This window comes from Netta rufina (genome assembly GCF_964035555.1).
Source record: "Netta rufina genome assembly, chromosome: 19".
In the NCBI taxonomy this organism is placed as follows: Eukaryota; Metazoa; Chordata; class Aves; order Anseriformes; family Anatidae; genus Netta; species Netta rufina.
The window spans coordinates 525086-539620 of record NC_140143.1 but is presented as its reverse complement, the minus strand read 5'-3'; the positions used below and the strand labels follow the sequence as shown (position 1 = coordinate 539620).

The 14535-nt window shown below is 68.2% G+C and overlaps 2 protein-coding genes across 3 annotated transcripts; one reads left to right on the top strand and one right to left on the bottom strand.

Annotated features, from left to right (window-relative positions):
• Positions 1-301: 301 nt before the first annotated feature.
• RBFOX3 (RNA binding fox-1 homolog 3) lies at positions 302-7540 on the top strand (the record flags this gene model as incomplete). 2 transcript variants are annotated; one of them, XM_084298361.1, is made up of 11 exons in its annotated part: positions 302-544; positions 1260-1397; positions 1872-1925; positions 2570-2662; positions 3788-3848; positions 4144-4197; positions 4493-4625; positions 5494-5533; positions 6187-6248; positions 6564-6642; positions 7496-7540. In XM_084298361.1, the coding sequence occupies exons 1-11, from the start codon at positions 332-334 to the stop codon at positions 7538-7540; spliced, it is 972 nt and encodes a 323-aa protein (XP_084154487.1). In that variant the 5' UTR covers positions 302-331. The 2 variants fall into 2 exon arrangements, with proteins under 2 accessions (XP_084154487.1, XP_084154486.1); XM_084298360.1 differs by having other exon boundaries at positions 317-550.
• Positions 7541-10191: 2651 nt separating this feature from the next.
• ENGASE (endo-beta-N-acetylglucosaminidase) lies at positions 10192-14511 on the bottom strand (the record flags this gene model as incomplete). Its single annotated transcript, XM_084298634.1, has 14 exons — positions 14382-14511; positions 14147-14223; positions 13847-14048; positions 13454-13602; positions 13184-13341; positions 12866-13014; positions 12507-12672; positions 12079-12182; positions 11744-11852; positions 11475-11647; positions 11079-11233; positions 10890-10992; positions 10692-10806; positions 10192-10587 (listed from the first exon to the last, which is right to left on the bottom strand). Exons 1-14 carry the CDS (start codon positions 14486-14488, stop codon positions 10192-10194), a joined length of 2163 nt encoding a protein of 720 aa, XP_084154760.1. The 5' UTR covers positions 14489-14511.
• Between the last annotated feature and the right edge of the window lie 24 nt (positions 14512-14535).

The window sequence follows — 14535 nt, the reverse complement described above, 5'->3', positions numbered from 1 at the left end:
ATCCTCCCCCTGCCCAAGGCGCATCAGGGCGGTCACGGAGGGCTCAGAGTGGGGAGCGGAGAGGGGCTCGGCCACGGGGCAGGCACAGCAGGCGATGCGGCACGGGAGCTGCTGCAGCACGGGGATGGCACAGAGGTTGGCGTGGGGACCGAAGGCAGGGGCAGGGTGGGGGAGTCGGGGGGCTCTGGGGTCTGTCCTCAGAGCCCCAGAGCGCTCCCCAGGCAGGGCGCAGCCCCGGCACCTCGGGGAGGGCGGCGGGAGCCAGCAGGTAAGGGGCACGGCGCCGCTGTCTCTGCAGGGCAACCAGGACGCCACGGCTCCACCTGACGCGATGGCTCAGCCCTACCCCCCGGCCCAGTACCCCCCGCCCCCCCAGAACGGCATCCCCGCAGAGTACGCGCCGCCGCACCCCCACCCCACGCAGGACTACTCGGGGCAAAGCACAGTACCGGAGCACGCCATGACCCTCTACACACCAGCACAGAGCCACGCCGAGCAGCCGGGCACCGACGCCAGCACACAGTCCATAGCAGGGACGCAGACGGTACCGGTAAGGGAAAGGCACTTTGGGGGGGCTGCGGGTTGGGCGCGGGGGCAGGCGGCACCCAGCGGGCTGCAGCCCCTCGGGGGGCCGGGGCCGCGCGTCCCCGCAGTGGCCGGGGCAGCCGGAGCATGCGCTGGCTGCCTGCCTCCCTTGCAGCCCCCCTGTCATTTCTAATCACTTGTAATCTACCTGCTTGGCTGCTTTCCAATCAGATAGCTTCAATTATGTGGTTGTAATGCAGCTCGGGGGGGAAAGTGCTGAGCTGAGCACTTCCCAGCCTGGCCACCGCAGCCTCGTGTGTGGGGTCTGCCCCTCCCGGCCCCCTGCCCTGGGCACGCACGCGTGCTGCGGTGCTGGTCCCTGGGCACGGAGCCACGCGGTGCTGGCTGGATCTCCATGGGTCTCCTGCCCTCCCTCACCCAGCCTCTCCTCCCCGGTGCCACTCATGGGGTGGGTGATGCTGTTGCCCACGGAGCTGCCCTCCAGCATCCCCCGGCTCGCAGGGCAGCACCAGGACCATCTCTGTGCCCTCCTGAGAGCAGGGACCCCTGCTCAGCACCAGGTGCTTGGAGAGACCCAGGAGGCTGGCACGGTGCTGCCCAGGGAGCGGGGACCACGGGGCTGGGGGTGCCCCTGGGGGCTGTGGGGCCAAGCAGGGGGTTAGGGGGCAGTCCCCCCGAGACGTGGGGCTGACGAGGTGGTGGTGCTCCCGCAGCAGACAGACGAGGCGGCACAGACAGACAGCCAGCAGCTACATTCCTCAGACAACACAGACAAGCAGCAGCCCAAGAGGTTACACGTCTCCAACATCCCCTTCCGATTCCGGGACCCCGACCTGCGGCAAATGTTCGGGGTGAGTCCGGCCCCGTGCAGCCACCCGCGTCCCGCTGCCCTCAGCTCCGGCTCTCGGTCACCGTGGGGGCCCTGGCACTGTCCTTCCCTGGGGGTCCCCTCTGCCCAGCCCCAGCGGGGTCCTGGGCCAGCCTGCAGGACCTCCAGCCTCCCCTGCTGCTGGCCAGAGGGGGTGGGCAGTGGGCTTTCCACCCTGGTTAACAGCCGGGCTGTCAGGCTGAGGCCCGTGCATGGAGGAGTGAGAACAGAGCCCTTGTCCCTCTCCTTTCACCCCCTTCCCAGCCCTCATTAAGATTTAGAGTGGTGGAAGGTTAATTAGCTGTAAAGTGACACCCCCAGATCCTGGAAGGGGGCTACCATGGGGGGGACACGGGGCTGTGCTCAGGCTGAGCCCTGCAGGGCACCGAGGGGCCCCCAGGACCAGCCCTGGTGGGGGGCTCTGCAGGCACTCACCCTCTGCTCTCTCTGCTTGCAGCAATTCGGGAAGATCCTTGACGTGGAGATCATTTTCAATGAGCGGGGCTCCAAGGTGGGTGCTGCCCCAGCCCGGGGCCATTGCAGCGAGCCCCAGGGCCGGGCACGGCTCACCCGGGACGTGTCCGTGCCTCCCGGGGTGCCCCGGGGGCTGCTCTGCCCGCTCTCCCCTCTCCTCCTGCTCCCTGCGCTGCTGCCCCTCGCCCCTTGGGAGCACCCCGAGGTGGGCACAGGACCGGGGCAGGGCCAGGCACCAGCAGCCCCCAGGCTTGGGGTGCCCAGTTTTGGGGAGCAGCCTCCTGGTGCCCTGCGCCAGCCGGAGGGGACGCGCGGGTGTCTGCACCCCAGCGCCGGAGGGAGGGGGGGGCTCGCTCTGTCCCGCGCCTGCACGAGGCGGCTCGTGTCCCTCTGTGTGTGGATGTCTCTGTTGTATCTTCCCTGCTTTCTGTGCCCCTCTCCCAGACTCTTCTCCCAGCTCGCGGGCGATGCCGGGCCCTCAGCCGGGACCCCCGGGCGCAGCGGGGACCTGGCCCGGGCGCTCCGTCTCCGCACAGCGGCAGCCTCATCTCCTCTGCCAGCTCTCCTGATTCACCCCCTCTCTCTCTCTGTCCCCACACCCTCTCTCTCTCTCTCTCTCTCTCTCTCTCTCTCTCTCTCTCTCTCTGTCTCTTTCTTTCTCCTTTTCTCCTCTGCTCACAGGGTTTTGGGTTTGTAACTTTTGAAACTAGCACAGATGCCGACCGGGCACGAGAGAAGCTGAATGGCACGATCGTAGAGGGCCGGAAGATTGAGGTGCTCAGATAAGTGTGCTAGTGCCCTGCCTGCCGTGTGTTGTGCATCCCCCGCGCTGCCCCGAGCCCCTCTCCCGGCCGGGGGTGCAGGCAGGGCAGAGCTGCCCGGGGGCTGCGGGGGCTCCCCCCTGCCCCGCGCTGCCTCTGCCTCTGTGCCCTCGCGCCCTTGGTGGGGGGCCCGGGCAGGGCCGCGCACGCTGAGCGGCCCCGGGGCCACCGGCTCAGCTTGCGGGGGTCCCGCATGTTCCCGGGGGTGCTTGCCCGGCGCGTGCATGCGTCCATGAATGCAGCACAGGGAGCATGCGTTGGAGCTGCAGGGAGGTCTCCACGGACAGCGAGCAGGGACTGGCTCAGGCGAACCCAGGGAGAGCTGGGGGGCACTGAGCCGGGGGCTGGCTGTGCCCTGACAGTGCCGGGGGAGCCCAGTAGGCTCCCAGCCCCTCGGCCTGGTGGGGGGCAGCTGCCCCGTGTGTGGCAGGGAGGACGGGGATGCGTGCCTGTGCCAGCTCCCCTGTAGGGGCGGGCAGGGTGCTCCCCACAGCTCTCCTCCTGCACCCGCTGCTTCCCAACCCAGAGGCTGCTCAGGCAGCCGGGCAGGCGCAGGCTTTGCCCCTTGGCTGCGTGGCACCGAGCTGAGCTCTGAGGAGGGGGGGAAGCAGGGCAGTGCCTGGAGGGAGCTGGACACGGACACCCCGGCAGGGCTCAGCGCTACCCACGGATGGGCCCTGCTTTCCGAGGACGTGGCCCTCATCCATGGCCAGGCAGGAGCTTCAGGTGCTGGCGGGAGCTGCCAGGGCTCCTGCATCCCTTCTGCAGCCAGGAGCAGGCGTGCAGTGGGGACAGGAGGTGGCTGAGCCCAGCACCGCTCAGCCTCAGCCCAGCATCGGGAGCCAGCCCAAGGGATGCTCGGTGCGGCGCTGTGTCAGGGCGGCACCACGCGTGGTGCAGCTGTAGGAGAGCCTCCCCCTGCTGTCCCCTCACCCTGCTGTCCCCGCTCCCCTCGTCCTTGCCTCCAGCGTTCGGAGCAGCAGCAGCGCGCACAGAGTGCGGCCGGACGGGCCAGGACCGCGGCCTCGCCAGCCCCCTGCCCGCAGGCGCTGAGCTCTCTCGTCCCCTCTCTCCTCAGGTGAACAACGCCACAGCCCGGGTCATGACGAACAAGAAGGCTGCGAACCCCTACACCAATGGTAAGAACCAGTGCATGCAGGCACCGGGCTGGCACGGGCACAGCCCGAGGGGTTGAGCACCCCAGGGCGCATCTCCATCGCTGCACGGCTGCGGCTGAGCTCCCGCAGCAAATGCCCCTCGGTGCTTGACCAGAAACAGGGGTGGCTGCTCCCGTCTGAACGGGGGGGCACAGCCCCACGGGGTGCCCCGTGCCCTGCAGCCACCCCGGGGCTGGGAGCCGCAGTGGGGTGACCGGGGAAGGGGGGTGCAGCACGGTGCGCTCCCCCCCAGCTCACCAACCCTCCCTGCCTGCAGGCTGGAAGCTGAACCCGGTGGTGGGCGCTGTCTACGGCCCCGAGTTCTATGCAGGTAACTCCTCGAGCCTCGGCCCCATGCTATGGCTGTGCCATGTTCCACCTTGCCGCGGTCTGAGTGCCCCCCTGCCCCTCTCCCCCTGCCCGTGGCATGCACCGCTCCCCCCTCCATCACCCTCACCATGGGGACCCCCTGGGGGCCATTCCCCAGCAGCCCCATCCCCAGGGCAGCGCTGCGGGCACAGAGGGATGCTCTGGCTCGGGATTCCCTGCGGTGCCCGCGAGGCCCCATGCGCGTTGCTGTCGGGGGCTGCTGCAGAAATCCCGTGTTTGTCCCCTGCCTCCTGCAGTAACGGGGTTCCCGTACCCTGCCACGGGGACAGCTGTGGCCTACCGAGGGGCGCACTTACGGGGCCGAGGACGCGCCGTCTACAACACGTTCCGGGCTGCGCCCCCGCCACCGCCCATCCCCACCTACGGCGCGTGAGTACCCGGGGCTGGGGGGGGGACAGGGGGCTTGGTGGGGGCATGGCGCTATCTGGACCCCAAAACCCTGGGTGCTGCCCGCCTCGGGGTGGGGGTCCCGCCTCAGGCTGCGGTCTGGCACAGCCGGGGCCCCTCAGCCCCTTCTCGTCTGCTGCCCCCCCCACCCTGCAGCAGCTGCCTCCTGGCTGGCTGCGCTGCTGACTCTGCCCCCCTGGGCACCCCCCAGGAGGTGCCTTGTGCTTGGCTCCGCGTTTGGTGCTGAATTGCTCAATTCTGCTGCTGTCAGTGCCTGCACTGCCGGGTTGCTGTGCACCGAGGCACAGCTCTCTGAGCACCTGCCCGGCCTCTATCGCTCCGAAAGCCCCCCCGGGACCGGGTCAGCTCCTCAGGCTGCGCTCTGCCCATCCTCGTGTCCCTGCCCTCCCAGCCTGGGACGTGTCCATCTCCTATTCTCCCCCACCCCCTAATCCCAATGCTTCCCAACCATGCTCTGCCTTGGCAGCAGCTTCCTGCAGGTCCCCGGTGTCACCTCAATCTGTCTTGGCCAGTGGCCCCAGACTGGCAGCCTCCGTGCAGCTGTGGGGTTCTGCGACCCTGGGGTGCCAGCAGCACCTGGGACTGGGCTCCCCCACAGCTCCACTGCTCATCCTACTGCACACCCCCACCTCGGGGCTGCCGCACGCCCCGGGCACCACCCAAGGGTCTTGGACCCCTGTGCCCAGTGGTGCTGAGCGCACTGAGCCCCCCATTGCCCCGACCTCCCCCGTCCCCTCGGTGTGACCCCGGGTGGGCGTTCGGCCGTGAGCGCGGTGCCCGCGAGCGCCCTGAGTGTCCCCACGGCGCTGAGCCCTCCGCTTCCCTGCAGGGTCGTCTACCAGGACGGGTTCTACGGAGCCGAGATCTACGTAAGTGCGGCCGCGCTGGGGCTGGTGCCACCTCCGGGGTCCCTGTCCTGGGGGGTGTGGGGGCGATCAGCCCCCTGCTGCTCCCCGGGGGACTCTGCCCTGCCTGCTGCCCCTTCCCAGCTCCTGGGGCTCGGTGTCGCGGCACGGGGGGGGACGGGTGAGGGGCTGGGGGCAGCCGAGGCAGGGCCGTGCTGGGTGACACCGCTCAGGTCCTGTGCCCCCCGCCGGCCCCCTACAGGGGCAGCACCCCAAGGGATTTATGTCCTCGGCGAGCGCCAGCGCGCTGCCTCCCACCAGCATTTAACCTCCGTGTTTAAAAAGCCATTGGCGATATTTCAGGCGGGCGGCTGAAGGATTTATCTAACGTGACACCTCATTAAAGCGATCAGGGAGGTGACATTCTCTCCTCTAGAAATTTAATTTTTTAAGGTTAATGTTTGTGAAAGCCCCTGGGGAATGGTAATGAGGCTGGTGTGTGCCTGGTGGCACCAGCACCGGCTCCCCGCAGGGTCCTGCCGCTGCTCTGGGGTCCCTGCAGCCAGTGCCTGGGGGTGCCCGGCTGCCCTGGCCCCCCCCGAGCTCCCCCAGCAGGGCCTGGTGGGTGCTGCCCCCACCCTCACGACCACCTCTCTCTGTCTCCCCCACCGCTGCAGGGGGGCTATGCCGCCTACAGATACGCCCAGCCCGCAGCAGCAGCAGCAGCATACAGCGACAGGTAGGCACCGCTGCCCACGGGCATCACCCCTGTGCAGTGGGGGGGTGGAGGGAATGGGGGGGGGATGCCCATTTCACCCCCTGCACCATCCAGGCCGGCAGCCGTGCCCCGTGCCGTGAGGATGGAGCTGGCAATATCGGGGTGCCCACAGCTCCCCGTGCCCCCCCCAGACCTGGGATATTTCTGGTGGGAAGAAGCGGGGAGACCATGGGGTAGTGGGGGGGGGGGAAATAGGGTGCAGGAACCTCTGGGGAGCTGCTGGGGGTGGAGGACCCCTCCCCGGGTCTCTAACACCCCCCCCGTGTTTGCTCCTAGTTACGGCAGAGTGTACGCAGCGGCAGACCCCTACCACCACACCATCGGCCCCGCCGCCACGTACAGCATCGGCACCATGGTAAGCGCAGCCCCCGCTGCCTTTCTTTGCTTCCCCACCTGCCCCACGCGAGCTGCAGCCAGCCCGGGGGGGTCCGGGGGCCGCGGGGAGGGGGAGCACGAGCTCTCGGCGGGGGCATGAGCAGCGCAGCCCCCACACAGGCTGGCCCCAGGGAGAGGGGGCACCGTCCCCGCATCCCCCCCCGTTAGCCCCCCGCTGGAGGAAGCCCTGTGCAGCCCCCAGGGCCCGGCTGGGGGGCGAGGACCCCCCCCAGGCGCGGGGGGCTCAGGGCTGTGCCCCCATCAGCAGCGTGCGGAGCACCCGAGCGTGCTCACCGTGCTCGCTGCGGTCTGTAGCTAGCTTTGCAACCAGCATCAAAGATGAAAAATCCCCCTTGTGGGCGGGATCTCAAAGCCAAATGGTTTTTTTCTTCCTTTTTTTTTTTTTTTCTTTTTCTTTTTTTGGAAACCCTCTCCCCTGTGTCCCCCTGGCTGGGGCCTGGCTGCCAAGCACCCCTCGGCACCCCCGGCCCTGCAGCCCCTCTGTCCATGGGATGAGCAGGGCAGGAACCAGCCCAGCTCCCCTGCAGCCCCGCAGTGGGAGCAGGTCCCCGGCCGTGGCAGCCCCAGGGCTGTGCCGAGGGCAGCGGGGTTGGGGACGGCGCCGTCTCCATCCCTGAGTGACCCGGGGCAGCGCTGGGGGCCCTTGGCTGTGCCCACCCCACACAACCCCCAAGACAGAGGCAGTTTGGTGTCACTTTAAAAAAAAAAAAATAATTAAAAAAAAAAAAGGAGAAAAAAAAAAAAAGGGAAGAAATGGGCTTTGCCTCTCTCTCGAATACTGATTGGCTTTTTTTTCATCTTTGATGTTGCAGGCTAGTCTATACCGAGGAGGGTACAGCCGCTTCACTCCCTACTAGCAAGACAGACCCAGCCCCTCACAGCACTAACACTGACTGCTCACTAGAAACCAAACCAAACCAGGCAGACTAAGCCAGGCTGAGCCTCCCGGAGGACCTGAGGGCCCCTGCCCGGGCGGGCTCTGCTCTCCGCTAGGTTTACCTCAAGCTGCTCCGTCCCGCCGCTCGGCCTCCGCTGCCCACCGCGTCCATCCTGCCCGGCCCGGGGGTGGCAGGGAGCGGGGACGGCGCCTCTGCCCCGCCAAGGGTGCCCGGAGCCTGGGCTCGTGGGGGTCCCTGGGCTCATCCCCCCCCAGGGCAGGTCGGGCAGCCCCGAGCCGGCCCCTCTGCACCCCCTAGGAGAGGCAGGAGGCAGTTGCTGCACGCTCCATGGGGACGGGGCTGAGCCACGGGGGGACCCTGGGGATGGCACCCCGGGGCCGAGCGTGGTGCCCCCCAGGGCCGTGGGGGCTGAGCGGGGTGCGGGGCCGGGCACGTGCCCAGGGGTTGCTCCAGCGACAGCTCTGCCTTTCTGTTTCTGTTGTAGTGAAACTGCAGCCGTTTCCTTCTGGGACCGGGAAGGGCAAAAAAGCAAAAACAAAACAAAAAAAAAAATAAAAAACAAAACACACACACACACACACATACACACCCACACAACTAAAAAAAAAAAAAAAACAAAAACAAAAAAAAAAATAAAAGCAAAGCAACAACAAAGCAAAGAGGCAACAACGACGTGAACGTCCCATCCTGTCCACACACATGCACCGAGCGAGCGAGTCCCGGAGGAGCCCGCGGAGCGCACGGACCGGCCGCATGCACCCAGCGCTGCCCCCGGCGCAGCCGCTGCCGCCGGGCACGGGGACGGCCGCGGGGCCTCTGGCAGCCCGCGGCGCAGGCCCAGGCACCACGTCTTCCTTTCCGCCCGGCGCGGGGTGCCGGCGGAGCTCAGCGGCACGCCGCCCTGCCCGCGCTGGGGGTCGCCGGGCTCCGGTGCCCCGGTGCCGGCCGCCAGCGCGTCGAGGGTGCGAGGCCGCGGCTCCCGAGCGGAGCTTTGCTGAGGCGCTGGGCGTTGCAGGGGGACGAGCCTCTGCGTTTTAAAGGGAATTTTTGTTAAGAGGAGCTTGCAACTCGCTTGCGTTCCCGTTCCCCTTCCTTCCCCTCCCGCCCCATCCCTGGCGCACCCGGGGCTCCCACCCTGCGGGGAGCGATCCTGACCCACGCCGCCCGCCGGGACCCCTGCGCTGCGCCGGGATGGGGACGCGCGGGGTGCTCGCGGCCACCCCCTCCCCACCTGCCCCGCTGCAGGGACCCTGCCGGCCCTCTGCACGGGGTCTCGGCCGTTGCATCGCCCGCAGGGACCGGCCCTGGCCCCGGGGTGGCTCTGCGGCAGCCGGGGTCGGGCGGCACAGGGTGCCACGGAGCCCCCCCCGGTGCAGCCCCATCCCACGCCACGGCCGGGGCGGCCTCGCCGCGCTCAGCCCCCGCCCCACCACCCCGCGTGGCTCCGCCACTCGTCAAACCTCACTTTATAGTCTGCAGACACCCCGATGCTCCAGCAACGAGCTCCCCCTTTTCTATTCCCGGTGTACATAGCCCCCCCACCCTGGCCCGCGCCCCCGCCCCTGTACAAAGCTCCCTCCATCGCTGTACTGGCTTCTTCCTTACAGCAGAGCCCCTGCGCCGGCTGCCGGCACGCAGGCTGGCGCCGGCCCATCCTGTATGCTTCAAAGGTGTGACCATTCTAATAAACAGTATTATTATTATTATTATTATTATTACTACAAGGATTATTATTATTATTATTGAAATTATTAATAAAGATTTCTTTCTTCAACCAGGACGACTCCGGTTTTGACTGGGGCGCGCGCGTGGGGCACGGGGGGGACTGCACCATGCACCCACATCACCCGCTCTGCGGTGGGCAAGGGGGGCTCTGCTGGGGCTGTCCCCCCCAGAGCAAGGGAGCAGGGTCTCGGAGTGGCAGGAGCACAGCCCTTGCAGTGCTGAGCCCTTCATTTTTCAAACCATCAGATAATTTATTTCAGAGCAATTCACCCACCGAAGGCGCAGCAGCTTAAACGCTGACATATTAATTTTCCTGAACGGGAGCCAGTATTGTTTGTGGGACTGGGGCCGGTGCTCCAAGGGAGCTGGGGCTGCGCGACCCCGCTGTGCGGCACGCTCGGCTACGTCCCTGCCTGCTAATTGCTTGCTCACCAGACTGTGATAAAATAATTGCTGCTATAAATTTTCTCTCCTTCCCTGCATAAGATATCCAGGGGAAGCAGCGCGGGTGGAACCGCTGCCTGCCAGCCCTGGAGAGAGGGCAGCAAGAGCAAGGCAGAGCCAAGGCAGGGCCATGCGGGGGGGGGAGCAGCAGCTGCCTGCAGCGAGCGGCTCCTTGGGGCTGCAAGTGGAGCCCGTCCGTGCTGGCAGCTCTGCACCAGCACCAGGCAAGAGGACTGGGAGCTGTGGGGGGCTCTCAGGGCAGATGCCCCAGCCTGGATGCGCACAGTGACCGGGTGCCCTGAGCAGAGTGGCCCCAAAACTCAGCCTTGATCAACCTTCTTGGCCCCGAGCAGCAACTCCCTCGCACTCCCCACCCCACAGCCCACCCGCATGAAGGACACAGAGGCAGGGCTGTGTCACGCTCGCTTTTAATGCCCAGCTCAGCTGCTGCCGTCGGCCGGCTCGGAGTAGACCAGCACCAGCCGCCCCCAGCGGTCCGGGTCCACGGGCAGCTCGTTGGGCTGCACCGGCTCCACCAGGAGCTCCAGCTGGCAGGACTGCCCCGCCGCCGGCCGCGGCACCGCCAGCCCCACCACGCGGAACAGGCAGGCGTGCGCCAGCCCCAGGAGCTGGGGCTGCTGCGGCTCATCCCGGCGGCACCGGGTGCCCAGGCTGAGCACACGGAAATGGTTGGCGCGCCCCGGGGGGAAGGCCCAGCGGAGGGTGAGGCTGAGGGAGAGCTGCTGCGCGTCGGGCCCCTCCTGCCACCACAGCTGCGAGGCTGTCAGGCTCTGCACCTGTGGCGGGGAGGCTGCCACGCTGGCTGCATCCAGCACCTGCAGAAGGGAGCACAGAGCCATCAGGGGCAGGTGTGAAAGCAGCCGGGCACCCAGCCTGCCCTCGCAGCCTCCCGCTGCAGGGATGTGCGTGGGGCACTCACCCGGACCTCCCCCAGGAGGCAGGTAAAGCGCGTCTCCTGCGGGCTGGCCTGCTGGCGGGACACCAGCAGGGAGAGGTCGCGCAGCACGCAGCCTTGCAGCTCCAGCTCGTAGCACCTGGGAGCAGAGGGGCAGAGCTGGCGCAGGGCTGGGGCTGCCCCCGTTCACCCAGAGGCGCAGGGCACCTGCGGGGCACTCACCGGCTGGTCCAGCCCTCGGAGCCGCGGCTGCAGGCAGCGAGCAGCGCGGAGAGGCCGGGTGGAGGTGCCGGGAGGAGCCGGGGGTGGTGTCGGCCGTGGGGCTCTGCGGGAAGGGGAGCGAGGGGCTGAGCCGTGCCCTACAGGGGGCACTGACTGCAGGCAGCACAGGGCGGTGGGCAGGGTCCTCACCGGGCAGGGGGGTGATGTGGCCCTCGTGGCAGGTATCCGAGTCCCAGGTGGTGAGCTCCAGGGCAACTGTGAATTCGTCATGGTGCGGCCCCTCCATCTTATAGAGCAGGTTCAGGAAGAGCTTGGGGGGCGCCTGCATCTGGAAAGAGAACAGGCTGATGACCCCAAGTCCACCCAGAGAAAGAGAGAGAGAGAGAGAGAGAAAGAGGAGAGAAAGAGAAGATGCTTTGGGTTAGGTCTGCTGGGCAGCGCCTGCTGGAGCACCCCGTGGCACACTCACCGCGAGGCCCACGGGGCTGGCACGGCTCTGCCCAGGCCTCCGGCTGCTGAGCCAGGCCGGCACGGTGCCAGCGCAGCACTCAGGAGGTGGAAATGGGGCTTTGTCACCCAACTCACCGGATGGCCGTGCGCTCCTCGCCAGCAGGGATGGTCCCCTGCACCCGCAGGGAGCTGCCCCCGCACCAGGCGTCCTGCAGGCAGCAGCTGGTGAGCAGCTGGCCCTCGCTCTCCGTGTAGAGGGGCTGGATCTCCTGAGCACTCAGGTTGTACCAGGGCCCGGGCTCTTCCTCCTGCGGGACGGGGAGCACTGGGTCAGGCAGGGAGCTGGGAGCAGGACGCTGCCGCCCCAGCTGGAGCAGAGCCACGGCCCCACACCCCGCACCCACCTTCCCGGTGAGGAACCTGCTGGTGCCCATGCCCAGGCTGAAGGAGGTGGCAAGGGGCAGCGTGCAGATGCTGTGTGTGGGCAGGTAGTCTGCCAGCAAGCCCCAGAACCTGGAGGAAAGGCGGTTGTTAGAGCAGAGACTTGCCTCAGCCGAGGCCTGGGGGCCAGGCAGCCCCTTACGGCCCCGAGCTCCACGGCACCCACATCACCCACCCTGGCTGGCAGCCACAGTCCATCGGCAGCTCTGTCCCACTGCCAGGTGCCCCCCACCCGTGGGTGCCCCCAGCCCAGCCCTCCACCCAGGGCCAGCCCCTGCCCCACCATGCCCGTGCTCACTTGTTCTCGTTCTGCAGGAAGTTCTCTGCCCCGAGGTGCTCATAGACCCAGCCAGGGGCGAAGATGGCCGCGGACAAGCTGTGCTTGCGGATCAGGCTCAGCGACTGCGGAGACAAGCTGTGAGCAACACGGGCACGAGGCGAGATCACCTCGTCACCTGCCCCGTCCCCTCTCCCCCCAGGTCCCGCTGGCCCTGCAGCGGGGTAGGATCACACCGCAGGAAATCCTGCAGCATCTCCCTCTCCGGGCACTGCAGCACCGCAGTCCCCCCGCTCCCTCCCCGTGCACGCCTCCCAGCCCGGCAGCGCCCAGACTTCACCGCCCCGTCCTGATTTAGCCTGGTACGGCCAAGCCATCGATGCAAGCTCAGAGCCCGGCACCAGGGGGAGACCTGGGATCCTGCTCTGGTCCAGCCTCACCGCACGCACCTTGTGAGAGTCGAAGCCACCACCGACCACATCCCCACGGGCAAAGACATCAACACCGATGTAGACGTCGGCGTGGCGCTGCCCGGCCAGCCCGCGCGTACGCTCCAGGTGCTCCTCCTTCCAGTTGTAGTTGACGAACAGCCCGTCACAGGCGTCAAAGAACACCCTGGGGACAAGGGGCGGCGTGGGAGGGAGGATGCTGTGCCTGCTCCCCACAGGACACCCCACCGAGGGGCTGTGCTGGCCGTGGCCTGCCCACCCCAGCCCAGGACTGAGGTGTGGGGTGGGTTCATGGCCTCTCCCTGGGGCTGTCCTTGCTCAGGTAAAGCAGCAGGGCAGGTGTGTACCCAGCCACTCACCTATTCTGCTCGTTCAGCTCGTTCTGCCATCTCAGCGCGCCGTTCTCCAGGACGCTGTCATACCAAATCACCAGCCCGCCGGGCACGGCGCTGTGCACCTGCGCAGTCAAACGCCGCAGGAAGGGGGACAAATTTTCCACCGCCACCGCCTGGCAGGAGAGAGCAGAAGGCAGCTGGACACGGGCCGGGTACGGGAGCCCTGCACAGGGACCCACCGGCCACGGGAGCAGCGTGTGAGCCCCGGAGCCAGGGGGGCTGAGCCCCTGCAGGAGGCAGGGAGTGGGGGCAGGAGGCAGGCGGGGTGTGGGTGCTGCTCACGCTCAGCGTGTTCTCAATGTTGATCAGCCACCCGTCGAAGCGGTAGTGCTGGGCGATGCGGGCCAGCTGGTCGCTCACGGCGCCGTACGCTTCAGCCCCAGCAGCCAGGAACGCCTCGCACAGCTTCTCCCCACCCGTCCACTCCGTGATGAAGGTCCCTGGGGAGGCGACGAGGGCAGTGTCGCTGCATGTCCCAGTGAACTCACCACACGCCCCGGGGTGCCAGGCCTCGGCACCACATCACGTCGCAGCCGCCAGCCCTTCCCTCACCCAGCACGGGGACACCATTCCGGTGAGCCGCGTTGGTCCAGCACACGGGCGGGATGGTGACGGTGTGGTGGCTGAAGTAGACGAAGATGTCGATGTGCCGCCAGTGGTAGAAGACGTAGGGGTTGCGCGTGGCCGAGCCCTGGATGAACCTGCAGCAGAGGAAAGAGAAGAGGGTTAGGCAATGCGGGAGCGATGCCGGCGGCCAGCTGTAGGGCTGGGCAGGAGCCTGACTCACTCCCCGTGAGCCGGGCAGAGCAGCGGCGCTGCCACCCCTGCGGACCCCGTCTCGGAGCAGCCCAGCAGAGCGCACAGCCCTGCCTGGCCGCGGGCTGGGAGCGCACCCAGCGGGCACGGAGCATCCAGCCACCGCATCCCGTGCCCGGCAGCACCCACCGGTCCTCCAGGTATCCGCCCCGCATGTCGTGGCACACCAGTGTCCGGGGCCTCCGGCTGCGCAGCGGGGGCTGGCGCTGGGCCAGGGGCACGGCGGCGACGTTGAAGTCGTCGTTGGCATCGGGCTGCCAGGCCAGCAGCTCCTCCAGGCCGGACAAGAAGAAGCTGACGGGTTCCGTCGTGCCGGTGTCGAACTGCCGGGCTGTGGCGGGCGAGAAGCGGGCGGTGGCGGTCGGCGGGGCCAGGGTGGTCCCACCGCCACCCGAGGGTGGCTCGGCCCGCCACCCAAGGGTGCCTCACCTGGCAGGGGCTGCGGGCGGGTGCTGATGGCTTCGTGCAGGACCGTGGTCCCCCGGTGCTCCGCCGCCGGCTGCAGGCTGCCCGGGGATGGGGATGAGGCCGGGGCCGCCCAGCACCGCCGGGCCGGGCCAGCACCGTGGCCAGCGCCCGGCGCCCCGGGACGAGCCCCGAGCAGCACCGGGCCCGGCCCCGACCCCGCTCCCGGCCCCGTCCCCGTCCCCGTCCCGCCGCCCACCTCCTCCGCCGCCGGCCGCCCCGCTCCTCCTCGGCCTCCCCGGCCCCGGGCCTCTTCCCCCGCCGCCCGGGCCCGTCCTGCGCCGCCGCTGCCGCCGCCGCCGCCATCGCCGCCGCCTCCCGCACTGGCGGCCGCGGGGCCCGGCCCGGCCTGG